The 26,900-nt window shown below is 42.7% G+C and overlaps 1 protein-coding gene across 3 annotated transcripts in view; it reads right to left on the bottom strand.

The window, feature by feature from the left end:
• Nucleotides 1-7,158: 7,158 nt before the first annotated feature.
• Nucleotides 7,159-26,900, bottom strand: part of DYRK1A (dual specificity tyrosine phosphorylation regulated kinase 1A) — a 117,259-nt gene continuing 97,517 nt past the window's right edge. For all 3 annotated transcript variants that reach the window (XM_073584671.1, XM_073584670.1, XM_073584669.1), the window contains exons 3-12: nt 26,049-26,248; nt 25,041-25,133; nt 24,672-24,860; nt 24,269-24,416; nt 20,816-21,102; nt 20,569-20,715; nt 20,271-20,411; nt 19,858-20,164; nt 13,892-14,016; nt 7,159-13,555 (exon numbers count right to left, since the gene is read on the bottom strand). In XM_073584671.1, the coding sequence (XP_073440772.1) occupies nt 12,938-13,555; nt 13,892-14,016; nt 19,858-20,164; nt 20,271-20,411; nt 20,569-20,715; nt 20,816-21,102; nt 24,269-24,416; nt 24,672-24,860; nt 25,041-25,133; nt 26,049-26,248 (2,255 nt within the window). In that variant the 3' untranslated portion in view covers nt 7,159-12,937. The remainder of the gene's footprint in view (nt 13,556-13,891; nt 14,017-19,857; nt 20,165-20,270; nt 20,412-20,568; nt 20,716-20,815; nt 21,103-24,268; nt 24,417-24,671; nt 24,861-25,040; nt 25,134-26,048; nt 26,249-26,900) is intronic.

The following is a 26,900-nucleotide window of genomic DNA, read 5'->3' as shown; positions in this document are numbered from 1 at the left end:
AACAGAGGAGCACTGCCCGAGCAGAGTGCAGCTCTCATACAGAGCAGAGCTCCGCCCAAACAGAGTGCAGCTTTCTCATACAGAACAGAGGAGCACTGCCCGAGCAGAGTGCAGCTCTCATACAGAAGAGGAGCGCCGCCCAAACAGAGTGCAGCTCTCATACAGACCAGAAGAGCGTCGTCCGAGCAGAATGCAGCTCTCTCATACAGAACAGAGCTCCGCCCAGAGTGCAGCTCTCATACAGAACAGAGGAGCGCCGCCCGAACAGAGTGCAGCTCTCATACAGAACAGAGGAGCACCGCCCGAACAGAGTGCAGCTCTCATACAGAACAGAGGAGCGCCGCCCGAACAGAGTGCAGCTCTCTCATACAGAACAGAAGAACGTCGCCCGAGCAGAATGCAGCTCTCTCATACAGAACAGAGGAGCACTGCCCAAGCAGAGTGCAGCTCTCTCATACAGAACAGAGCACCGCCCGAGCAGAATGCAGCTCTCTCATACAGACCCAGAGGAGCGCCGCCCAAGCAGAGTGCAGCACTCTCATACAGAACAGAGGACCACCCGAACAGAGTGCAGCTCTCTCATACAGAACAGAGCGCCGCCCGAACAGAGTGCAGCTCTCTCATACAGACCAGAAGAGCGTCCTCCGAGCAGAATGCAGCTCTCTCATACAGAACAGAGCGCTGCCCGAGCAGAGTGCAGCTCTCTCATACAGAACAGAGGAGCACCGCCCGAGCAGAGTGGAGCTCTCATACAGAACAGAGGAGCGCTGCCCGAGCAGAGTGGAGCTCTCTCATACAGAACAGAGGAGCGCCGCTCGAACAGAGTGCAGCTCTCATACAGAACAGAGGAGCACTGCCTGAGCAGAATGCAGCTCTCTCATACAGAACAGAGGAGCACTGCCCGAGCAGAGTGGAGCTCTCTCATACAGAACAGAGCTCCGCCCAAACAAAGTGCAGCTTTCTCATACAGAACAGAGGAGCACTGCCCGAGCAGAGTGCAGCTCTCATACAGAAGAGGAGCGCCGCCCGAACAGAGCGCAGCTCTCTCATACAGACCAGAAGAGCGTCGTCCGAGCAGAATGCAGCTCTCTCATACAGAACAGAGGAGCACCTCCCGAGCAGAGTGGAGCTCTCTCATACAGAACAGAGGAGCGCTGCCCGAGCAGAGTGCAGCTCTCTCATACAGAACAGGGGAGCACCGCCCGAGCAGAGTGGAGCTCTCTCATACAGAACAGAGGAGCACCGCCCGAGCAGAATGCAGCTCTCTCATACAGAACAGGGCAGCGCCGCCCGAACAGAGTGCAGCTCTCTCATACAGAACAGAGGAGCACTGCCCGAGCAGAATGCAGCTCTCTCATACAGAACAGAGGAGCGCTGCCCGAGCAGAGTGGAGCTCTCATACAGAACAGAGCTCCGCCCGAACAGAGTGCAGCTTTCTCATACAGAACAGAGGAGCACCGCCCAAGCAGAGTGGAGCTCTCTCATACAGAACAGAGGAGCACTGCCCGAGCAGAATGCAGCTCTCTCATACAGAACAGAGGAGCGCCGCCCGAACAGAGTGCAGCTCTCATACAGAAAAGAGGAGCACTGCCCGAGCAGAATGCAGCTCTCATACAGAACAGAGGAGCACTGCCCGAGCAGAGTGGAGCTCTCATACAGAACAGAGCTCCGCCCGAACAGAGTGCAGCTTTCTCATACAGAACAGAGGAGCACTGCCCGAGCAGAGTGCAGCACTCTCATACAGAACAGAGTGCCGCCCGAGCAGAGTGCAGCACTGTTACAGAAGAGGCGCGCCACCCGAGCAGAGTGCTTTTCGATATGGTGGAGTTGGGGAAGAGATATCTACTGGCCAAATCGTTCTTGGCTGACAACTATCCAATGTGTATGTAGTATTTCAGCCAATTTCCCATTATGGCTTCTGCTAGCCGTTTCTCATTTTACCGCTGCTGTTACAGTAAAGAATCCTTTCCATTGCAGATGTAGAAACCCCCTTTCGTCCGTTCGTTTTTTTTCCCATTAAACTGGTATCCAATATGTAACATGTGATTTAACTACCGATAAAGGGACTGACGGTGTGAAGGAAGTGTCCTTTGCCCTTGTTCGCAGTGATGATGGGGCAGATATATTGTTAGTGATAAATCTCATACAGGACAGTGAAGCGGCTCCTCCTCTGCAGGTCCACGGGGGGGGGGGGGGGGGGGGGTAGAAAGCAGCCTCCAGCTAAGGATTCCTGCACATTAGTACTTAGAGGAAGGTCGATTTTTCCCAAAAATTGCACTACTGCAAGACTGAGCTGCAATATCAGACCCAGCCAAAAGATAAGAGTGGCGCTGTTTCTAAGGAGGGGGGGGGGGGGAAGTAACAACCTTTTCTTCCTAAAGTTAGAGAACTGTCTCCAGGTTTTGGTGCACCCCCCATCACCTAAGTCACATAAATACAATTCAGCGAGAAGAGAATAATTATGTTAACGAGCAGGTGAAAACCTTTCTTGGAACCACGAACGAGGGGAAAGCAGCGGCTGCCATATTGTAATTAATCTGGTGACAGATATTATTGCCGGGGGCTGTAATTAGCCTGCAATAACAGGAAATGGCAAAGCTCGCACAAAGGGCAGCGAGCGCGGCGCTCCTAGCAACACTGTGTAATTACTGCACCGGATGGAAGGAGATCTCTTCATCAAACCACCTTTTGTGTTCCCAAAATAGTAGGGATCGATTCACATCCGTCTTTTAAAAATAGAACTTTTCAACAAAATGACAACTTTGTTAATAGTTGCCATGTTGTTTCCATCCAAAAAAGACGGAAACTTTACAGTGCGACGCGTCATCCCTAAAACTTGTACCAACGCACGATTGTGTGCTCCTCGTCCCTCGCTCATCCTTTTGGTGCATCTACACGTTTATTACATTCAGGATTTGTTCAGTTTCTCATGACCTGTAACTTGGCCATTAACTTTTTGGCCAGATTCTTGTGATTTGCATTCTACCGGCACTTTAGGTGCCGGAGCGATCTTTTCTTCACTTGAAACTAAGCATCACTCCCAACATTTTCCAGTGGCTTGCCTGCACCGAATGAAAAGCCGACCAGTCTTACCAGTAATGAGTTGGACCGAGAGAGCCGGTGTGTTCGACTCTCCATGCATGTGCTGTGACAGTGACACAGCCGCGACACATGCAGCAGTGGCGCCGATCATCTGTTCAGCCGGCACGATCCAGGAAGCCGGGTTCCAGCTGTAGCTTATTCGGCAAGCTACCAAAAGTGGTACCAAAACTTCTGCCAAAACGACGCGAGAGACTGATAGTCATACAGAAGATGATTACTTCTTACTGATGCATGGGGTGCATTAATTTTTCACACCGCTTCGGCATTTTGGCATGGTTTTCATTAAATAACGACAGTGGAGTTGGTCTCGTGTTGTTGCTCAGAGGTTGTACTTGACCAATTTTAAGAAATTCTAAAAAAAAATAACTTATGTCCTGATCAATGAAACCAAACAATTCAAAGTTTACTTTTTTTTGGTTTGGTTTTATTAGCAAAAAGTGTTATTATCCCTACACATTGCACCAGGGCTGTGGAGTCGGAGTCGTGGAGTCGGTGCTCATTTTGGTGGAGTCGGAGTCGGAGTTGGAGTCGGTATAAAATGGACCGACTCCGACTCCTAAAATATATAATAAATTGGGTACAGTAGTTCAATGCAGGATGTGCTGAATATTTTTTCATAGGAGTTTGGGAAAGTTATGAAATGTCCTATAAATGGCTGTTATATTCCTGATCTAAGGCTACATTCACACACAGCATTTTTCCTGTGTTTTTTGAGGATACGTTTTTCAGCTGCAAAAGCTGATCATCTTTTTAAAAAAACTGCATCACCTGAAAGGTTTTTGAGCTCATAGATAATGTTTTCAATAGCAAAAGCAGATTAGAAATCTGCTCTATCTATATATCCATTTATCCATATCTGTCTATCCATATCGTATCTGTACCAAAAAGAATGAAAACCGGGTAGTACACCAATATATATTCTGTTCTATCTAAATATCTTGATTATTGGATCATAAAAATGATTAAATGTCTGAGGTTCACATTGTACTACAATAAATTTTTCACTTAAATATAAGCAATATGTGTGGGAGTCGGAGTCGTGGAGTCGGAGTCGGTGTAAGGGAAATTGAGGAGTCGGAGTCGCAGGTTTGGCTTACCGACTCCACAGCCCTGCATTGCACCCACCGGAGCCTTTATAACATCCCACTAGTAGGAGTTGGTTCCCACTTTAGATATAACAGTTCCCGCTCTTCTGAGACTTTACAAGATTTTGGAGGCATCTGTGGGAATTTTTTGCTCCTTCATCCAGATGATCATTTGTAAGGTCAGGCCCTGATGTTGAGGACAGCCGGCGCTCACAATATCCGATCTAGTTCAGTCACAAGGTTTTAGTTGACGTTGAAGTCCAGGCCGGGCACCGTGCGGCCGGTCATGTTGTTCTACCAAACTCCTCCAACCATTCCTTTATGTACCTTGTTTTTTGCACTGGGCACAGTAAATGGACCTAAGAGGCATACAGTGCCTTGCGAAAGTATTGGGTCCCCTGGATCTTTTCAACCTTTTCCCACATATCATGCTTCAAACATAGATACCAAATGTAAATTTTTGGTGAAGAATCAACAACAAGTGGGACACAATTGTGAAGTTGAACGAAATTTATTGGTTATTTTAAATTTTTGTGGTAACTCAAAAACTGAAAAGTGGGGCGTGCAATATTATTTGGCCCCTTTAACTTAATACTTTGTTGCGCCACCTTTTGCTGTGATCACAGCTGCAAGTCGCTTGGGGTATGTCTCTGTTTTGTACATCGGGAGACTTAAATTCTTGCCCATTTTTCCAAACAGCTCGAGCTCAGTGAGGTTGGATGGAGATCGTTTGTGAACAGCAGTTTTCAGCTCTTTCCACAGATTCTTGATTGGATTCAGGTCTTGACTTTGACTTGGCCATTCTAACACCTGGATACATTTATTTGTGAACCATTCCATTGTAGATTTTGCTTTATATTTGGGATCATTGTCTTGTTGGAAGACAAATCTCCATCGTAGTCTCAGGTCTTTTGCAGACTCCAACAGGTTTTCAAGAATTTTCCTGTATTTGGCTCCATCCATCTTCTCATCAATTTTAACCATCTTCCCTGTCCCTGCTGAAGAAAAGCTGACACAAACCATGATGCTGCCACCACCATGTTTGACAGTGGGGATGGTGTGTTCAGGGTGATGAGCTGTGTTGCCTTTACGCCAAACATATTGTTTGGCATTGTTGCCAAAAAGTTCGATTTTGGTTTCATCTGACCAGAGCACCTTCTTCCACATGTTTAGTGTGGATCCCAGGTGGCTTGTTGCAAACTTTAAACGACACTTTTTATGCATATCTTTGAGAAATGGCTTTCTTCTTGCCACTCTTCCATAGGGGCCAGATTTGTACAGTGTACGATTGATTGTTGTCCTATGGACAGACTGTCCCACCTTAGCTGTAGATGTCTGCAGTTCATCCAGAGTGATCATGGGCATCTCTGATCAGTCTTCTCCTTGTTTGAGATGAAAGTTTAGAGGGACTGCCAGGTCTTGGTAGATTTTCAGTGGTATGATACTCCTTCCATTTCAATATGATCGCTTGCACAGTGCTCCTTGGGATTTTTAAAGGTTTGGAAATCACTTTGTATCCAAATCCAGCTTTAAACTTCTCCACAACAGTATCACAGACCTGCCTGTTGTGTTCCTTGGTCTTCATGACGCTTTCTGTGCTTCAGACAGAACCCTGAGACTATCACAGAGCAGGTGCATTTATACGGAGACTTGATTACACACAGGTGGATTATATTTATCATCATTAGTCATTTAGGACAACATTGGATCATTCAGAGATCCACAATGAACTTCTGGAGTGAGTTTGCTGCACTGAAAGTAAAGGGGCTGAATAATATTGTACGCCCCACTTTTCAGTTTTAGAATTTCCACAAAAATTTAAAATAACCAATAAATTTTGTTCAATTTCACAATTGTGTCCCACTTGTTGATTCTTCACCAAAAATTTACATTTGGTATCTTTATGTTTGAAGCATGATATGTGGGAAAAGGTTGAAAAGTTCCAGGGAGCCGAAAACTTTCGCAAGGCACTGTAGACCAACTCCTGAAAATCAAGCCCATAGCATTATCCTTCTCCCCCATCTGTACAGGAGGCAAAATGCAGTCAGGGAGTAATGTCCTCCTGCAATCACCAAACCCAGACTCCTCCATCAGAGAAGTGTGATCTGTCACTGCACAGGACACGTCTCCTCCAGCGTCCAGTGGTGGCGGCTTTACACTACTCTATCCGACACTTGGCATTGTGCTTGGTGATGTACGGCTGCAGGCAGCTGCTCCGCCATGAAGCTCCTGACAAGGGCGCAGTGTTTGTTCTAATTCCAGAGGCGGTCTGGACACTGCAGTTATGGAGGCAGCAGAACGGTGGAGACTCCTATTACAGGACCACGCTGGTATCAGCAAGCTCTGCACCACCGGCTGGTCTATCACATGGCAGTAAAGGCAGGCGACATCACGGATGTTATACACCGGGGAGGGGGAATGGGGTCGTAGGTTGTACGCCATGGGACAGAATGAGAAACCAAAGAATACTTTTGTCCATACGGTGTACATTTTCTCAAGGCAAGAAATTCTAGATTTCAGCTCTGAAGTCAGCAAAAATTTAAAAAAAAAACTATGGCCTATAACCCCGGCTGTAAAGATGGAATGTAATGCATAGTAACACTACTCAATTTATTGCAGGTAATTGTGCCCATTTTACTCCAGCAATCTGAATGAGGCACGGTGCTGGCGCCAATGAACAGCGTTGTGCCCGTGAAGGATGCGGATGTGTTTTTCTCACTGGCATCTCTTCCTCAGGCTGCTTTATCTGCAGCTTTTGGTGGAAGGCAGCATGATGATATTTTACTTTTCCTAAAAAATAAATATTTCACCAAAAATAAAAAGCATTGCTTTTTTTCTTTTCTTAAATATTTCCACATTTACGCACTTTTGTAGGAGCAGGTAGTGAGGAGGGATCGTGCCTGCTTTCCAGGTCTCCCAGCGCTTTCCCTGCAAGGTCAAGGAGTAGTGAAGAAAACACAGTTGAGGGATAAACTGTACACTTATTTATTAAGCTGCGTTTATATACAGATTAAAAGGGAGTATGACAAAATACATTTTGTGGTGAACGTAATCCTTAAATCTACAGTAAAGAATACAAAAATATGCCACTTTCAGGAGGCAAACTAATTGCCGCTCAATTCCATTCCAAGGATTACAAAGTCGTAACTTGATATTTTTTTTTTTTTAATCTTTTTAAAGACACCCAAAAAAAAAATAAAAATAAACTTAAAAAAAAATTCCATATTCAACTTGGATACCTGCAAAAAAAAAAAAAAGTTCTGAACTCTTAATTGCAGCCGGCGACTAAAATCTAAATTTTTTTTTTTTTTTTTTTTTAATTTTATGGAATTTTTTTTCTGCAGGGAAAAACGACCCCCTCCCATTTCCTCGTTACAAAATATGCCATTATTCAGCTTTTTTTTTTTTTTTACTATGGTCGGATTATATGAGAAAACGATAAACAGCGGCTTCTCATCGTGAGTGTTTCTAACATGCCTAAAAATGAAAGAAAATGTGTCCCTGGACGCATCCGAGTGCTCAGAGGGAATTTTTTTTTCTTCACTTTTTAAAAAAAAATAAATAAAAATGGGTTGATACAGTAACATCGACGTAAAGCTGGCTTTGGCATTCAATATATATTTATATATATATATTTATATATGAACTAAGAAATATATTTTTTTATTTTAGAGATCTCATTTCTGATGAGCAAAATATACGCTGTCTATATTGTTACTTCGTATAAATATATTTCAGGATTTATTTTTTTCTTTTTCCGTCAAAAAAAAAAAAAAAAGGGAGCGTCATGTCGCTAAACGTCTACTTTTGTGAAACCGATGCTGAAGTCAACTCTCAGTAAGGCGCAAAAAAATTTAAAAAAAAAAAGGCAAACCAAGCCTCGTTCTCTATTCCCACCCCAAGACCGGACCGGGGGGGTCCCACTCAACGACCATCGAAAACTACCGAGGCCTTCGCCCCGAGAAACTGAAGATAAAGGCATTTGTGAGTAATCTGACAGAGCACATCTTTTCATGTAGGTAAACAAGACAGGAGGAAAAACAAATAAAATAAATTGTGTGTAGTGAAAGTCCCAATACATTTTTTTTTTTTTTTTTTTTACCATTTGTGAAAAAAAAAAACCCAAAAAACTGTACATCATTCAGAAAGGGGGGGGAATTAAAAAAATTAAAATAAAAAATCATGCCATTTCATAAAATTGCGTCGCTACAGATACAGTCTAGAAAATCTTGCAGAAAAAGAATGAACTGCATAGAAAAACTGCAAATTTCAAGTTCTCTATTTTTTTTCCATTAATTAAAAGCAAAAAAATTAAAAAAAAAAATTAAAAAAAATTAAGCAAAAAGTAAAGAGTCTGAGCAGAAATTATTCAACTGTTTATCATACATAAGACTGCATGACTATAATACAAAGGGCGTTTTTTTTTTTTTTTTTTTCATTTAACGTTACAATATACACAGCAAGTCCGGACTAGATCGTACAATCTGAACACAGGTATAGGTACCTTTTTTTTTTTTCTTCATTTAATAATTTTTTTTTTTTATTTTTTTTTTACCCATGCTGTTTCTTTAAAATGCACAGACGTCCTGTAACCAAACCGTGTAGAAAAAGCAGACAAAACTGGACTGTACCCCCGGGTCGGAGCGTAGGAGGGCTGTGCTCCTGTTTGTGACTCGAACTCTCGTTAGGGGCGAATTGCCAAAAAAAAAAAACTTTTCATGGGGTGCAGACTTCTCTCTATACAGAAGTCTGTTGTCCTATGAAGAGGGAACACTAGCGGCCATCGCCTGTGCCGATCCAGGGCACTACCCTTCAGATCTTTTGGGAAGCGTATAGGAAAAGGTTGATTTCTGACTTCTTTGGGATGACATTGGTGTTTTTTTTTGTTTTTAATACCATGCTTAGAAAAAAAAAAAGGTGAGATGATTCCCACTCCACTAAACGTGCATTTTTGACTACATTTACTTTTATGGAAGGAGATGGGATCACACTATTCCAGCATGGATAATAGACAAAAACAAATCTGAAAAAAAAAATCAATAAAATAATCAACAGAGGGAATTTGTCAACAATATGATTTAGGGGCTGAGACCCCGATTCCAGCGATGTATCACTTAGTTTACCGAGTACAGCAATTGTGATACGATCACAGTTTTTCCTGCCCAGAATGCTGAGCTGTTTATAGCCCCGCCCACACTACTGATTGGTTGCTTTCTGTGTTGTATCAGCGGTGGGGGCGTGGCTGGACTAGGAAGCACCTAGTCCTGTAGTGCTCATCTCCTGATGATAAAACACTGTATTGAGACAGCAAAGCACAGCCCAGTAAGTAACATCGCTGGAATCAGGGTCTCAGCTTCTACATCATGTTGCTCTCAGATTATATAAAAAAAAAAAAAAAAAAAAAAATGCTGACCAATCCTTTAACAAATAGAAAGAAAAAAAATAATCTACTTACCCACTAAAAAAACAAAACAAAACAAACAAATCCCCATCTACTTCTAAAACGGAAAATTGAAAAATGTGTCGTCAACAGATTGCCAGGTGTAAACAGGATATGCATTGCCGCTAACATTATGCTGTACAGGAACCAAACTGGTTTTATATAGTCAATAAGCGCTTTTTAACTTGGTGAAATTGGCCCGTCCATATAGAACAAGACTGGCGATCTCTGCGGACTCTATATTATATTACTTCATTAGTCGTTTAAGAAATCAACCTTTTCAACACCTGGAGCCAAGAAATCTAATGTTTTCCATAAAGATCATTAACAGTGGGGGCTGCAGCGCCCTCATATTATGGGAGAACAGACTTCTACATACAGAAAAGTCTGCCCCCCCATAACACACTAATGAAATAAACACTCGTGAATCGTTCTTCCCAAAAAGTTTCACCTTGTGCGTGCCAAGTACGAATTGTCAGTGATACACCATAAAAGAATGTGTAAAAATTGAACATATGAAGTGACTCTTGCCGGACTTGTCAATACTTGAACCTAATATTACATTTCATAGTCTTCGTTATGCGTCTTGCGAATTTGTCAGAAATGTTGACATGAAGACCACTAAACAGGTAACGGGGGGGTATGAGAGGTTGAAACAAACCTGTGCCGCCACAGCCAGTGCATATGGTGGTGGTCCCTTTCTGACCCCTGGACCTGGATTCTGGCGAACCCTTCCCCTTTAATCGCTGTAGTATCCACCGAGAAGGCCGCTGCAGCCGTTACTCTGCAAAAAAAAAAGGGACTACACTCCCGCAAAGCCAAGGGGGTGCGACGATCATGACCACACGCCTTAGCTGCTCTTCCCGTAACCTACACGGCTTTCAGCAGTTTGAAGGATCAAATCGGCTACCAGATCCACTTTAAAGAAGCATCCTAATCGTATTTTTTCTGCTAAATTCAGCAGATTTTTTAGCAATGGCCTTTATCCTTCAGCGGTCGTTTTTATACCAATTGTGGAGAGTGCACAGATATTACCGGATATCATGGCAACTGGTGCGGCCAAAGACAACCTAAATTTTGACTATGTTGTGAAACCAACTCCCAGCATGGTGTACTACTACTACTACAAAAGCATGCTAGGAGTTGTAGTTTTACAACTGACGCTTATAAATGGAAACATGTCATGCAGTTAATCACATAGTAGGACATGCCCAGCTAAGATATAGGATATGATGGCCCAAATCCTAGGATTAAGCGCCTGCACAAGAAATCAATGGTTCTGAAATAAAATCATGTCCAATTTTAAAAATACATATAATAAAGAATATTAAAATTCAATTTCACATAAACCTCAACTTCAGGGGCTAAATGTAACATTAGGGGAGATAGATAGGTAACATTAGGGGAGATAGATAGATATATAGATATATATAGAGATATATATATATATATATATATATATATATATATATATATATATATATATATATATATCCCCCTTAAAAACTTTTTTAAATGATTTACCGGAAATAAAAAAAAAAAAAAGAAAAAGAAAAATACTCTTGAATAATATTGCATGATACCGCTGACAGCTTGGACACTGAGATGTTGCGGTGAAACACTAAAAATACAAAGTTCATTCAATGCTCGGTACAGAAATTGCGCAAAATAGAAGAATAAAAAAAGTTTTGCTAATAGTTTTTTTTTTTACAACAGTTCCAGTTTTGCTGAAGCTATAATACAGCCAGAATCATCGAAGGGTTAAAAAAAATAATTAAATATACGCCTTGTGTCAAAGTGCGATACTGCTACATTATTGGTTACAGACATCTATGTGCTATAAAAACAGCTTTGGTAACAATAAATTAGATTAAAAAAAAATAATATTTTTTTTCTTGTAAAATTCACAGCATAATTGTGAGGCAAAAAAATAAGCAGTCACATAAAATTCTGCATTTTTTTTTCATTTTGAAGTTTTTTTTTTTTAAACGTTCAAGATGAACAGAAGACATCTTTGTTCAGAACTAATGGTGGAGATACCACGTGCTGAAAAAAAAAATAAAATAAAAATAAAGTTGGTGGGAGGAGAGGAAAGTAAAGCAGGAAAAGGACACGTGTAGCTATTTCCATCAAACGCCAACCACTATTATCAGTGACCTTCAACCATTATGTCAGATGTATGACAAAAAGGATAGTGACCTTGAAAGAGAAAAAAAAAATAAAAAAAAAAAAAAACCCTTTTCAATTACTGGGTCACAAAAGCTCTTTTTAAATTTTTATATATTATTTTTATTTTATTTTTTTTTTAAAGAAAGGCCTCTTGAATTTACCCCATTCTGTGTTTGCAATAACGTGTCCAAAAGTGGTCGCATCTGAAAGCGGCAGGCTCTTTGTCCAATTCCATAAAGGTCAAAGTCCCCAAACGCTTAGATCTTCAACCCCTAGACTGACGGCAGCTTAGAATTTAAAAAAAATAAATAAATCTAAAAAATATTGTTTTTAGCTGACTGATCTTCTTGCCAGACCCACACATTCCTATTAAATAGCTGCTTTCTGCTTCCTAATTTTGCACTGGGAGCCGCAAATTTCCGTGTTGAATTTTAGGTGCAACGCAGATGTAACCGTCCCTATAGATCCTGAAGAAGGCCCTTCCTTATCGAACTGAATTCTTGCCTGTGACCGTTTTTCCTATTTAAAAAAAAAAGTGCCCTTGAAAGGACAAAAGAAAAAAATAAATATATAAATAAAAAAGGGTTGTGGGGGTGAGTGGGTGCAATTACTTTTTATACAAAAAAAATTTTTTTTAATCTTGTTGGCAACTGACTATGTTTAGTATAACTTACTATGGATAAAATATACAAATATATATGTACAAATACATATATATAACTTTCATAAAATAATTGCAATAAGTTTACAGAGTTAAGTGGGTGGGGGAGGATGGAAGTAAAACAGAAAAAAAAAACATAGTTGAGGCGAAAACCTGAGCTTTTTCAAGCTCTGCAAAAAAAAAATAAAAAAATCTTCTCGACTTCATTGTCCCTTTGCAATCGTTTTTTCAAGTTTAAAAAAAATAGTCAGCTTTTCCCTGTTGTAGCGGTTAAGTGTGTTTATCTCCTTCTGATTAAAGCAGCTTTTGCACTTTGTTTTTTTTATCTTGTTTTTTTTTTTTTTTTTTGGGAAAAAAAAAAAACGCAAAAACAAACTTAAGGAAAAAAAAAAAAAAAAAAAAAAGACACCACGTCATAATAGAAGAAAAAAAAAAAAAAAAAGCCAAAACACACAAGAAACAAACCTAAATTGAATTTAGTCACGAGCTAGCCACGGGACTTTGCTGAACACAAACTCCTGTCATGGGAGACTCTTCTCTATCGATTCCTTGCCTCATGGTCAGATGTCCCTCAGTTACATAGTGGGCAGGGCCTGTGTTCGCAGAATATTGGTACGTTGGATGGCTCGCGATGCCAGTCTCTTGGCGAGGATTTGAATAGGCTGTTAAGTTAACATCCATAGTTCCATTCTGTCCGAAGTCCAAGGTATTAGGAGCCATGGGGCGGTTTTGGTAGGCCTGATTGCCTTGGTTGCCAGTAGACGAGGAAGATGTTGAGGAAGAAGTAGTTGAGGAAGACAAAGATGTCATGGAGTGGTGGCTGTGCCCAACTTCCATTGAATCTTGGGTAGAGGAGCTATTAGAAGGAGAGTTGTATATCCTGGACCTCGTCCGGCTACCTAATGATTGCTGTCCATGGTGGTGGTGGTGGTGATGGTGATGGTGGTGATGAGCACTATTCCCGTGATGATGCGGTACATTTTGCTGTGACGGGGGGACATGAAATGTGGTTTCTTGGACTGGGTGGGTTTCAATGGTAACTTGTGCGGGGGCTTCAGTGACAGTCCAACCCACCGGTGGAGGAAACTGTTGTCGAACCTGAAACGAGAGTTTAAATTATAAGTCGAGAGTCAAATGTGAACCTGGCCGATCAATAAATGGGAACTGGTCCTGTCTAAAGTATGAGCAAAGGTTATGTCACCATCTAGTGCTCAAGAGAGCAGCGCTATCAGCTCCTTATGTGCTTCCAACACAAAAACATCTCTATTTCTGCTCTTTGCATTTTCAGCTTTTTTTTCTACCTCTTGCTATAGGACTTTAATGGAGCGAGACCAGCACACATAGGTCCGTGGCTGCTGCTGGGACCCTCATTTTCCTTACAGGTGGGTTCCCCAATAAATTGACATTCCTTGCTGGCATGTGACTGCCACTTACCTGAGGACTGTGAGTCTCACAATCCATAGCTTGTACAGCAGCAGTAAAATGCCCTCCGCTATGTCTGTGCTGATGAGTCGGGTCAGACCTCGCTCGTCCACTGTTACTTGTCCCAGAAGAGCCACCTAAGGGAAAAAAAGGGAATATTTTAGACTGAGCAGAGGAAACAAGGAGTATTATTGACTCACTGCCTGGTGGAATGACACCATTGAAGTCAAGAACCCTGTCTCTGCATTTAAAGAAACTCAGATTTTTTCTATTTAATCTGAGGGCAGACAAACTGATCCCAGTGATGCATCACTAACTGGACTTTCTTCTGTGGTTTCAATACAATCAGTGTTTTATTAGCAGGCGATAATCACTACAGGACAAGGTGTGTGCCAGGCAGTCCAGCTAATCTGTACCTTCGCCCCCCACCACTGATTGGGAACTTGTTGACAATGTACACAGGAAGCAGCCAATCTGGGGTGTGGGCGGGATCATTGCTACATTTACAGCAGAGGAAACAGAGATTCAATCAAAACTGCACCGAGCAGCCCAGTAAGTGATACATTGCTGGAATCAGGGTCTCTGCCTCTACATTGCTCTCATAAGAATTTGCTGACGGATTTCCTTTAATTGCATTGTACTGCAACGTAATTTAGCTTCTACAACAGGGGTCAATGGGCAACGTGTGCCACTGTGTGTCTATTCAGAGGCTTGTGTCCGGGAATGAAGCAGTAATGTGAACACAGTTGTACCCAGGTGCTCATTCTAGAAAAACATTCCGGAGGAGGGAGTGGTGGGGGTATTCGGGAATCTAGAAAATGAAACCATTTAAAATGCTTATAGTAGATATCCCATAAATGCAGGTCTCAGTGGAAAAGGGATCCTAGGAGCGCCCTGACATCAGAGAGGTGGCGGAGGAAGAGGTGCTCTCCATTCATTTCTAGGCGAGCTCTGAAAATTGTCAAGCACAATTGATTGGCCTATAGAAGACTACAGAGAAAGTCATAAATTGGGACAGCTCCTTTAAAGGGGTATTCTCAAGCTGTCTCTTGATCAGCTGGGAGCAGTGCAGTCTCCTTACTTCATGGTCTCTAGCGGGGGTAGGCTCTCCTCCTCAGTGACAGATCTGGTGAATAGTAGAACTGTTGTACGAGGAGAACTATAAAGCTCAGCATAACTTCTGCTGTGACACATTCAGCTATCAGTGGTTTGTTCTGAGTCTACACTGCTTACACAGAGATAACAGAGGGCATTTCATCAAGCACACGGATCAGGAAAATAAGAGCAGTGAGTAGGAGACCGGAGAGCTTGTGATGTTGCAAGGTAGGGGGCTGGAGAGAGGTGGCTGGTATGTTAGGAGATAACCTCTCGACCAGCTGTACACTATACAAAATAAAATCTCATTGTAGGGGAACGACAGCAGATAGAAAAAGCAAGTCAACTGCAAAAGTGCTTATTTTCATACTATCCATCTAATTAACCCCTTCGTGACCGGGCCAATTTTTAAAATTCTGACCAATGTCACTTTATGTGGTGATATCTCTAGAAGGCTTCAACAAATCTCAGTGATTTTGAGACTGTTTTTTTCGTGGCACGTTGTAATTTATGATAGTGGTAAATTTAGATTGATATATTTTGTGTTTATTTATAAAAAATATCAGAAACTTGACAAAAATGTAAAAAAAAAAATTGCCATTTTCAAACTTTGAATGATTATCCCTTTAATCCAGATAGTCATACCAGAGAAAAACATTAATAAATAACATTTCCCACGTCGGCTTTACATTAGCACCATTTTTAAAACGCTAATTTGTTTTGTTAGCCTTTTAGGAGGTTTAAAAATGTAGCAGTCATTTTTCATTTTTTTTAAAGGAAATTTACAAAACGTATTTTTTTTTGAGGGACGTCTCCAGGATTGAAGTGACTTTAGGGGTGCTATATATTGGACAACCCCAAACATGATACCATTTTAAAAACTGCACCCCCTGACATATTGAAAACTGCTGTCAGGTAGTTTATTAACCCTTCAGGTGATTTTCAAGAATTAATGCAAGTGGTGAAGTCAGAATGAACAAGTGTTTGTTTACCACCTAAAAGTCGCTAACTTCTGAACTGGCCGCTGTAACCGGGAGACTCTATGGCCGCTATTTGGCCATGAACTGCTATGGCAAACATCAGGACCACACAATCATGATCTCGGTGTGTCAATTAAATTTAAGCGGAAGCCCCCACAATCTATTAACCATTTATTTGATGTAGTCACTTTTGACAACAGCAACTAAGGGGTGTTTAAGATATGGATGGTGCCAACACCGATCATTTGTGATGCAGCAAGTTGTCAGATATGCAGTTAGGTCCATATATATTTGGACAGAGACAACACTTTTCTAATTTTTGTTCTAGACATTACCACAATGAATTTTAAACAAAACAATTCAGATGCAGTTGAAGTTCAGACTTTCAGCTTTCATTTGAGGGTATCCACATTAACATTGGATGAAGGGTTTAGGAGTTTCAGCTCCTTAACATGTGCCACCCTGTGTTTAAAAGGGACCAAAAGTAATTGGACAGATTAAATAATTGTAAATAAAATGTTCATTTCTAGTACTTGGTTGAAAACCCTTTGTTGGCAATGACTGCCTGAAGTCTTGAACTCATGGACATCACCAGACGCTGTGTCTCCTCCTTTTTGATGCTCTGCCAGCCTTCACTGCGGTGGTTTTCAGTTGCTGTTTGTTTGTGGGCCTTTCTGTCTGAAGTTTAGTCTTTAACAAGTGAAATGCATGCTCAATTGGGTTGAGATCAGGTGACTGACTTGGCCATTCAAGAATATTCCACTTCTTTGCTTTCATAAACTCCTGGATTGCTTTGGCTTTATGTTTTGGGTCATTGTCCATCTGTAGTATGAAACGACGACCAATCAGTTTGGCTGCATTTGGCTGGATCTGAGCACACAGTATGGCTCTGAATACCTCAGAAATCATTCAGCTGCTTCTGTCCTGTGTCACATCATCAATAAACACTAGTGACCCAGTGCCACTGGCAGCCATGCATGCCCAAGCCATCACACCGCCTCCGCCGTGTTTTACAGATGATGTGGTATGCTTTGGATCATGAGCTGTACCACGCCGTCACCATACTTTTCTCTTTCCATCATTCTGGTAGAGGTTGATCTTGGCTTCATCTGTCCAAAGAATGTTCTTCCAGAACTGTGCTGGCTCTTTTAGATGTTTTTTAGCAAAGTCCAGTCTAGTCTTTTGATTCTTGATGCTTATGAGTGGCTTGCACCGTGCAGTGAACCCTCTGTATTTACTTTCATGCAGTCTTCTCTTTATGGTAGATTTGGATATTGATACGCCTACCTCCTGGTGAGTGTTGGTCACTTGGTTGGCTGTTGTGAAGGGGTTTCTCTTCACCATGGAGATTATTCTGCGATCATCCACCACTGTTGTCTTCCGTGGGCGCCCAGGTCTTTTTGCATTGATGAGTTCACCAGTGCTTTCTTTCTCAGGATGTACCAAACTGTAGATTTTGCCATTCCTAATGTTGTAGCAATTTCTCGGATGGGTTTTTTCTGTTTTTGCAGCTTAAGGATGGCTTGTTTCACCTGCATGGAGAGCTCCTTTGACCAAATGTTTCCTTCACAGCAAAACCTTCCAAATGCAAGCACCACACCTCAAATCAACTCCAGGCCTTTTATCTGCTTAATTGAGAATGACATAAAGGGATTGCCCACACCTGTCCATGAAATAGCCTTGGAGTCAATTGTCCAATTACTTTTGGTCCCTTTAAAAACAGGGTGGCACATGTTAAGGAGCTGAAACTCCTAAACCCTTCATCCAATGTTAATGTGGATACCCTCAAATGAAAGCTGAAAGTCTGAACTTCAACTGCATCTGAATTGTTTTGTTTAAAATTCATTGTGGTAATGTCTAGAACCAAAATTAGAAAAATGTTATTTCTGTCCAAATATATATGGACCTAACTGTAGTGGACAGCCGACAGCTGCTGGATTGTCACCTGCATGAGGATGATATTCCCTTATATCTCAGGTCAGTAAATATACGTACTGGCTGTCATGAAGGGGTTAAAAGAAATTTAAAAGCAAACCTGTCACCACGTTTGGCCGCTATAAGATGTGGCTGCCACCTTTCAGGGATTATCTACAGCATTCTATAATGCTGTAGCTAAGCCCCGATCCGACCTGAAAGGTGAGAAAAATAAGCTTTATTATACGGACAGGGGGAGGGGGGAGCGGTCTGGTTAGATGGGTGTCACGGGTCTGGCACCGCGCTCCTGCACAGTCGTACTTCTCTGCCCTGTTGAGGGCAGAGAAAAAGTACTGCAGTGCGCAGGGAAAGGGTCAGAGAGGCCCAGCGCCTGCGCACTGCAGGAATTTCCTCTGCCCTCAACAGGGCAGATAAGTACGACTGTGCAGGAGCGCGGTGCCGGGGAGCCTGTGAAACAAGCAGAAGGGCGGCATTGCAAGATGATGCGAGGCGCTGGACCAGGACCTGCAACACCCATCGGACCGCCCCCTGGGAGAGTATAATAAAACTTATTTTTCTTATCTTTCAGGTCGGATCGGGGGCTTATCTACAGCATAATAGAATGATGTAGATAAGCCCTGAAAGGCGGTGGACGTTTCTTATATCGGCGAAAACTGCTGACAGGTTCCCTGACCAATTTATTATTTTGTTTTGTTGCTGTACAAACCATATTAAATGATACTGATATTTTTGGGGACTTTGTCTTTGTATTACTTGAGTTAGAAGAGAATCCGTGAGTGAGACTCATCTTATTCTAAGCTCTTATCGAATAGATTTGTGAAAAGTTTGTAAGAGTTGCAAACTCTCCATCTGGACCAGCTCGCTGATGAATTCTCAGTTAACTCATTCTGCAACTAGCGAAATCTAAAGGTGCATTTTTTTTATGAAACCCAATTGTAAAAAATCATTTCTTTATCGCTTCATTGGGGGACACAGATTACCATGGGTATATGCTGCTGCTGCTGCTAGGAGGCTGAAACTATGCAAAACAAGAAAATTAGCTCCTCCCCGGCAGTATACACCCTCCGACAAGCACCAAGTACCTCAGCTTGTGCTTAGTGTCTGTAGGAGGCAGACCGGGATCTCCCCAGATCCGCAGTTAACTATCCATTTTTTCCCTGTTAGATTTTAGTTGTGTGTTATTAATCTTTTTCATTTATTTTCCAGATACAGCGTCAGGAAACAGGGTGTAATTTCTCACCCTGCCTTCCCATATCAGGCAGCTGAGCGAGCAATGTGGTGTCACCCACATCGCAACTCTCAGGCCCGCAGGCAGGACCTTTTCCCTATCACCTTCGGGTGTTACGGGCGGACGGCAGGTGGCTGGTCCTAGCCAATTTCCCTCCTCACCCCTCTCCCGGGAGAGGGCTGAGAGGTAGACGGTGGTGACCTTCCCCCTTCTAGCAAGGGGTTGATGCCGTCTTCTGCACTGCTCGGACACAGGCGGGTACAGAGGATCTTCCCTCCCAGCGGCCTCTCCTCAATTTGTGGGCCCCTGTGGTCATCCTCTTCACGGTCAAAGAAGTGGGCGTCAGGTAAGTAATCTGACTGCCCCCACCAGGTCTTGATACCCCTTCAATGCCCGCGCTCCTTTTTAAAATTTGCGCCTTTTTTACAGGCGCACGCCTCGCCAGGTACGCATCTCACCAGCCACAACCGGGGGTTCGGCAGGGGAGCCCGCAGGCAGCTAGTCTCCCCAGTACCTACTTGTCTCTGTAGAGTCACGGGCACCGGGGGCGGAATTTTTTAACCCAAAACACATGCATTTAAATAACCAAGTAGAAAAAAAACAAACATTTTGCATGCACCCCCCCCCCTCTTCCAAATATTCCATTGGGAACTTGTTTGCAATATTATTTGAGTTCCATCCCGGTGTATGAACGCTTCCGATATTACGCAGCCCATCCATGATGCACCAAGGAGAGTTACCTGAGCTAGACGATGTGCTTGAGGTGGTTCCTGACGACTGGGACTGTTCCATCGCTGGACTCGTAGATACACTATTACTTGTGTTTGTACCTTCGTCAGCGGTCTTCTTAAAGAAACTATGTTGCAGAGCATAGTATGGTTGAATCCGAGTCTTAGGATCATAATCTAGCATCCTTAAAATGAGGTCTTTAAACTTCAAGTAGTCCGCTACAGTGTGACCTGATTCACCGCCACGTCGACCGCCCGGGCCTCCAGTTTCCACTCCAAGAATATTATGAAGTTTCCGGGATCCTGGTGGTTTGTATTCCTGCAGGAGGAAATAATAAGCAACGCTGATTTACCTCATTCCAGGACAGTATTATCAGAATTGCCAGCAGCTCCAAATCACAAGTCCTAAAAACACTATATATTACCTTTTTTCCATCTTTGGTCTTCTTCAAGTTCCAAGTGCTGTCAGGCAACTTCTCAAAGAACTTTCTGGCTTTTGGTGCTTGGTCGAGGATGTGAACAGGTGGTGTTCCTAACACTTCCACAATTTTATTCATCTGGTCGACCTATTGACAGAAAAAAAAAAACAACAAATTCAACGCAAATTGGTAAAAAGCATATACATATATATATATACACATATATATATACACATATACACACACACACAGTTTGCATCAGCTTTTAATATGCCATAAAAGTTTAATTTCCTATTTTCCTTACTTCGTTGGCTCCGCTGAAGAGGGGCTCTCCAGTATGCATTTCGACTAAAATGCAACCAAGGGACCACATGTCAATCGCAAGGTCATAAGGCATTCCCAGTAAAACCTCTGGAGACCGGTAAAAACGAGACTGAATATATTGGTATATCTGAGGGCAAAAAAGAGAGAAAAAAATTCAACTTGAATAAATCCCAATTGGCATGACTAGCAGCATTAGACTTTTATTTTTTTTTTTAATAAGCGCTTACCCTCTGCCCTAGCTGGCACGAGCTTCCAAAGTCGACAATCTTAATGGCGCTCCGCTTGGGATTGCAGAGCAGGATATTTTCAGGCTTTAGGTCACAGTGAATGATACTAAGTTCAGGAGTAGCCAGGAATAGTAGTGCAGTGCACATCTGCTGTGCAAACTTTCGTGTCAGGTTCAGAGAAACGCCCCGGAAGTTGGTGTTCCGTAATAAGTCGTAGAGGTTGTAGGAAAGCATTTCGAACACGAGGCAGAGGTGGTTTCGGAACATAAAATGTCGCTTTAAATGCACTGGAAGAAGGAAGAAAGCAAAAGACAAGGTTTACATAGATCCTGACTGCTCAGATCGCACAGGGTTTCTTTCTTACGGAGATGTGTAATCTTCATAGAAACAACAGGTTTTCGTAAAAAAAAAAAAAAAAGTCCTGCTGCTTGACCTGAAGGTTGCTATAACTATTGAGCCTCATTTTGGCACCATGGTATCTGCTCTGCAATATTCATTCATTTTGATAAAAGGCTCTTCATGCGGACTGACCGCTTTCTCCTTATACTGTGCAATGAAATAGTGAAAACAGCGATTCCTCAATTGTTTTTGGGTTACTTATTTACAGTCTTCACTATATGGTAAAACTGACCCAGTAATATGATTATTCAGGTCAGTACAATAAGCAGACACCTCATGCACACACATTATATATAGATATATATAGATATGTATATATATATATATATATATATATAGATATAGATATAGATATATATATAGATATATATATATATATAGATATATATATATATATATAGATATATATAGATATAGATATATATAGATATACACTCACTGGCCACTTTATTAGGTACACCATGCTAGTAAGGGGTTGGACCCCCTTTTGCCTTCAGAACTGCCTCAATTCTTCGTGGCAGAGATTCAACAAGGTGCTGGAAGCATTCCTCAGAGATTTTGGACCATATTGACATGATGGCATCACACAGTTGGCGCAGATTTGTCGGCTGCACATCCCTGATGCGAATCTCCCGTTCCACCACATCCCAAAGATGCTCTATTGGATTGAGATCTGGTGACTGAGGAGGCCATTTGAGTACAGTAAACTCATTGTCATGTTCAAGAAACCAATCTGAGATGATTCGAGCTTTATGACATGGCGCATTATCCTGCTGAAAGTAGCCATCAGATGTTGGGTACATTGTGGTCATAAAGGGATGGACATGGTCAGCAACAATACTCAGGTAGGCTGTGGCGTTGCAACGATGCTCAATTGGTACCAAGGGGCCCAAAGAGTGCCCAGAAAAAATTCCCCACACCATGACACCACCACCACCAGCCTGAACCGTTGATACAAGGCTGGATGGATCCATGCTTTCATGTTGTTTACGCCAAATTCTGACCCTACCATCCGAATGTCGCAGCAGAAATCGAGACTCATCAGACCAGGCAACGTTTTTCCAATCTTCTACTGTCCAATTTCGATGAGCTTGTGCAAATTGTAGCCTCAGTTTCCTGTTCTTAGCTGAGAGGAGTGGTACCCAGTGTGGTCTTCTGCTGCTGTAGCCCATCTGCCTCAAAGTTCGACGCACTGTGCGTTCAGAGATGCTCTTCTGCCTACCTTGGTTGTAACGGGTGGCAATTTGAGTCACTGTTGCCTTTCTATCAGCTCGAACCAGTCTGCCCATTCTCCTCTGACCTCTGGCATCAACATGGCATTTCCGGCCACAGAACTGCCGCTCACTGGATTTTTTTTCTTTTTCGGACCATTCTCTGTAAACCCTAGAGATGGTTGTGCGTGAAAATCCCAGTAGATCAGCAGTTTCTGAAATTCTCAGACCAGCCCTTCTGGCACCAACAATCATGCCACGTTCAAAGGCACTCAAATCACCTTTCTTCCCCCATACTGATGCTCGGTTTGAACTGCAGGAGATTGTCTTGACCATGTCTACATGCCTAAATGCACTGAGTTGCCGCCATGTGATTGGCTGATTAGAAATTAAGTCTTAACACACAGTTGGACAGGTGTACCTAATAAAGTGGCCAGTGAGTGTGTGTATGTATATATATATATATATATATATATTTTACAAATTTCAGATCATTTTTCACCAATTGATAATTTTTATATACGGGGCATGTGTGTATAAATTTTGAAGACCAGCAACAATCACTTTTCAGGACATAGTGCTGGGTGAGGCCTCATTTTTTGCGCACCAAGCGCACATTTTTAATGATCTCATTTTGGAGTTGATACTATATTTTGATCACGTCTTATTGCATTCATCACTATGTTAGCATGTTAACTGATCGGATTAATATATTTTATATTCGGATAGATCGGATTTTTACGAACGCAACGATAAAAAAAAAATGTGTATTTTCTGGTTTTTTTGTTAATCGTTTCATTTTTTTTTTTTTATGGGAGCTAAAAACAGAGGCAATCTGAACTTATGTTTTTTTTTATAATTTAAAAAAAATCCCCTAACTTTTTGATGTATTTGTTAGGCTGGTTTCACATTAGCGCTTTTTAAGCGCACGCACGGCCGGGGGTAGCTCCGCCCCCGAGCCGGCTCTCTGCCCGGCGTGCCCGCCCCTTGCTTGTAGCGCCGCCTCCTAGCGCACAGCGGCGCCTGCGATCGGCGCACCCTATCTTTAGCATAGGGTGCGCAGATCGTGCGCAGGCCGTGCGCTAGTTGCGCTTTGACCTGCGCTGCGCACTTTTGACGGTGCGCCGTGCGCGCCAAAATCCGAAAAGTTTGATTTTGGCGCGCACGGCGCACCGTCAAAAGTGCGCAGCGCAGGTCAAAGCGCAACTAGCGCACGGCCTGCGCACGATCTGCGCACCCTATGCTAAAGATAGGGTGCGCCGATCGCAAGCGCCGCTGTGCGCTAGGAGGCGGCGCTACAAGCAAGGGACGGGCACGCCGGGCAGAGAGCCGGCTCGGGGGCGGAGCTACCCCCGGCCGTGCGTGCGCTTAAAAAGTGCTAATGTGAAACCAGCCTTAGTCCTCTTAAGGGACCTGAAGCCGCAATCGATCGCTTGTGTTATATAGAGAAGTGCATCAGCCCTGCTATGTATGGTGAAAATCACATCTCCTATGAACCCCAGCTTATCGCAGGCTTTCACAGGAGTAGTCATGACAAGCAAGGGGGTCTTCAGTAGACCCCTAGCTATCATGGCAACCAGTCGGCACCAGGCAATCACATCAAGGAGGCGCCAATGGGCACGTTGAATGACACGTTCCCCTGCCGGCGAGTGTTAAATACCACCAATTCCTAATAGCAGAAGTACCAGTGCCGAGCTTTGATCTTGAGCTATGAAATCAGTCAACAGCTACCAAAGAACAGATGTCAACCTCCTCGGGGGGCCGTGTCCTGTACACTTTGGCCTATGGGATGATTAGAGAGTAGAGGAACGGCATACAGAGTAGAAAATGCAGCCAGCTTTACCTATGTAGTATTTCATCTCCGTGTCATGTTTGTTCATCAGCTCAAGAAGTCGGACTTCGATCTGGGCTTGATTTAGGAAAGCTTTCTTGTTCTTTATAATTTTAATTGCCACCCACTCCTGCTCCACGCGGTCATACGCCTTCACAACCTAGAACGAAAGACAGTATTAGTATGTGGTCCATCCACTCTCGACAGACGAGAATACACTTCTGTGGCCCCTGCTATGCTGCAGTCCATTCTGCAGATAGGCGAGGGCCCCAGCATTCAGACCCCCATCAATCAATCCTGGGAAAGGTACAATGAACTTGCACAATGAACTTTATAAGCAGAAATCACAAATTCCCAGTAACATCAAGAATTGAAGCAATCAGATTTTGATCCCGTGCAGTCTCCGCATCCTTACTTGGCCAAAGGAACCTTTTCCAATCAGAGAGTCTATTTCGTAGCGATCCATCCACTTCTCGCCGTTTTTGACGATGTAGTCGTAGTTGTCGTCGTCATAGCCGTCGTTGTAAACCTTTCTTTCCTTCTTGTGACTGGAGTCATCGCCTTGTACTTGTTGATGCCGCCGCTTCTTTTTTGCATAGTAGACCTGGAAAAAGAAAAAAGAAAAAAAAAACAAAAACAAAAAAAAACACGGAAACAAAACGTTAATGAAATCGTACTACAAAGCTGCGCCATTTATTTATTTATCTATGGATGAAGAGAATGAGATGGTTTGTGAAGGTGGACACGGCCTGGATGGTATTTTCCGTGTTTCTACTGTTCTCACCTCATTAATATGTTTGTAAGTTTTGATCAAGTCAACTGACAGTTTCCTTAATGGTGCTGTAGTTGGATCACGAAAGTTTTGGGGCATCCGTCGCTGCAGAAAGGCAAAAAAAAAAGAGACACGATATTAGTTTCTTTAAAGGCGTACAGGGACACAAAGAATCGGCCGGACATACTGGATGTGCCATCAGCTGCGGGAGCAGACATAAGACTTGGTGCCTTCTTCATAGTAACATTTCTTAGCAGGATATTAAAGAGATTGTTTCATCTCCTTAACTGGGACAAATTGCAAACAGCTTGTAAGAACGAGTACTTTGCAATTTAGTTATTAAAAATCCTCTTTGTTCTCAATAATGGAGGGGATTTTTAGTTTTGTTTACTGCTTGTTGCCTAGGTTACTGGCCACCTGTGCATTTTATCAGTGGTGGCCGATGTTTCTTAGGCAAAAAGCACAGCGTTGACAAGCTCCAAGTTCTCCTCTGAAGCGCCCCGGATCGGGCCAGCTCCAGTCCCCTCACGCTCCTCAATAGACAAAGCTGCCTCTACTTGCATCTCTTTCAGCAAACGGCCATTTCTCAGTGGTGTGCTCCTGAAAAGCTAGATGGAAAACAAATCCAAGACCCCAGAACTGCAAAGCAATAGGGTCGACCACTGAGCCATAAAGTAACGCAGCACGATGGCTCAGTGGATAGCACTGCAGCCTTGCAGTGCTGGAGTCCTGGGTTTGAATCCCACCAAGGACGACATCTGCAAGGAGTTTGTATGTTCTCCCCGTGCTTGTGTGGGTTTCCTCCGGGTTCTCCGGTTTTCTCCCACATTCCAAAGACATACTGATAGGGAATTTTGATTGTGAACCCCATCGGGGACAGTTTGAAGCGCTGCGCAATATGTTAGCTATAATGGGGTGACTTCCATTGAAAGTTAGATAAAGTTGATGCTGCCTAAAGAGGAAGGCGAGACCTTGTCCTACATAAATTAAGTATTCTCTTCAAGTGTACAACATTCCCACCTGGTTAGCCAACGGCTGCTGAATCTGGTCATTGTAAGATAAGGCAGATACTTGTTGGTCATTTAGGTTCTGCTGACGCCGGTCGCTGTACTGCTGATGGGAGTGCGGCATTTGTCCAGCCATCTGTAGACCCGCAGCATGGAATGAAAATGAGGGTGCAAGCCGGACAGATGACGGTTTGCATGCTGAAGTCTCTCCTCCTGGAATAAAAAAGAAATATAAGATAATTAAAGTTTCTATAAAACCTGCTTAACATTGCATTAGGAAAAGACTTCACTTTATACAAACATGAATTAATCAATGACATGGGACTTCTGGGAAGAATTGAACCCTGATATTTTAGGTGGGAAGTTGTATAAAGCTCAGATTGGACTGTAGTTTACCAAACAGACACTAGATGGCGCTTCAGGACAATGTATATAAAACCCACATCTGCAGCGTCTACATAAAGCCTCATATTGTGGCCACAGTGAGAAAGTGATCATTTATTAAAGGACTCAAGATCCCAGGTAAGTGGCTACACACCAACGGTTAGGGCACAAGGAACAGGATGTCTCTAAACAAGACTTTTAATATTTTAATCATGATGACATTTTTCTCCATGGCTAATGTAGCCAATCAAAGCAGAAAATCTATCAAAACAGATGACCCAAAAAACATCGGTGCTCGGCTTCAATTTCTTACACTGAAATCAGAGCCGAGTTCTGCTTGTTTGTCAGTCTGTGATATACCTGGTACATAAGACTAATAATCGCCCATTAACCCTATATGGTGCAGAAAAGTCTGGGCTGGAATACCAGTGTGCGGAGCGATGAATCCAGTAATCTGCCATTAGTATTGGCGTTTTTAGTC

This window comes from Dendrobates tinctorius, unplaced genomic scaffold (genome assembly GCF_039654945.1).
Source record: "Dendrobates tinctorius isolate UK_male_01 unplaced genomic scaffold, ASM3965494v1 ptg000084l, whole genome shotgun sequence".
Lineage (NCBI taxonomy): Eukaryota > Metazoa > Chordata > Amphibia > Anura > Dendrobatidae > Dendrobates > Dendrobates tinctorius.
The sequence above is the reverse complement of the archived record's forward strand: the minus strand, read 5'-3'. Positions and strand labels throughout refer to the sequence as shown.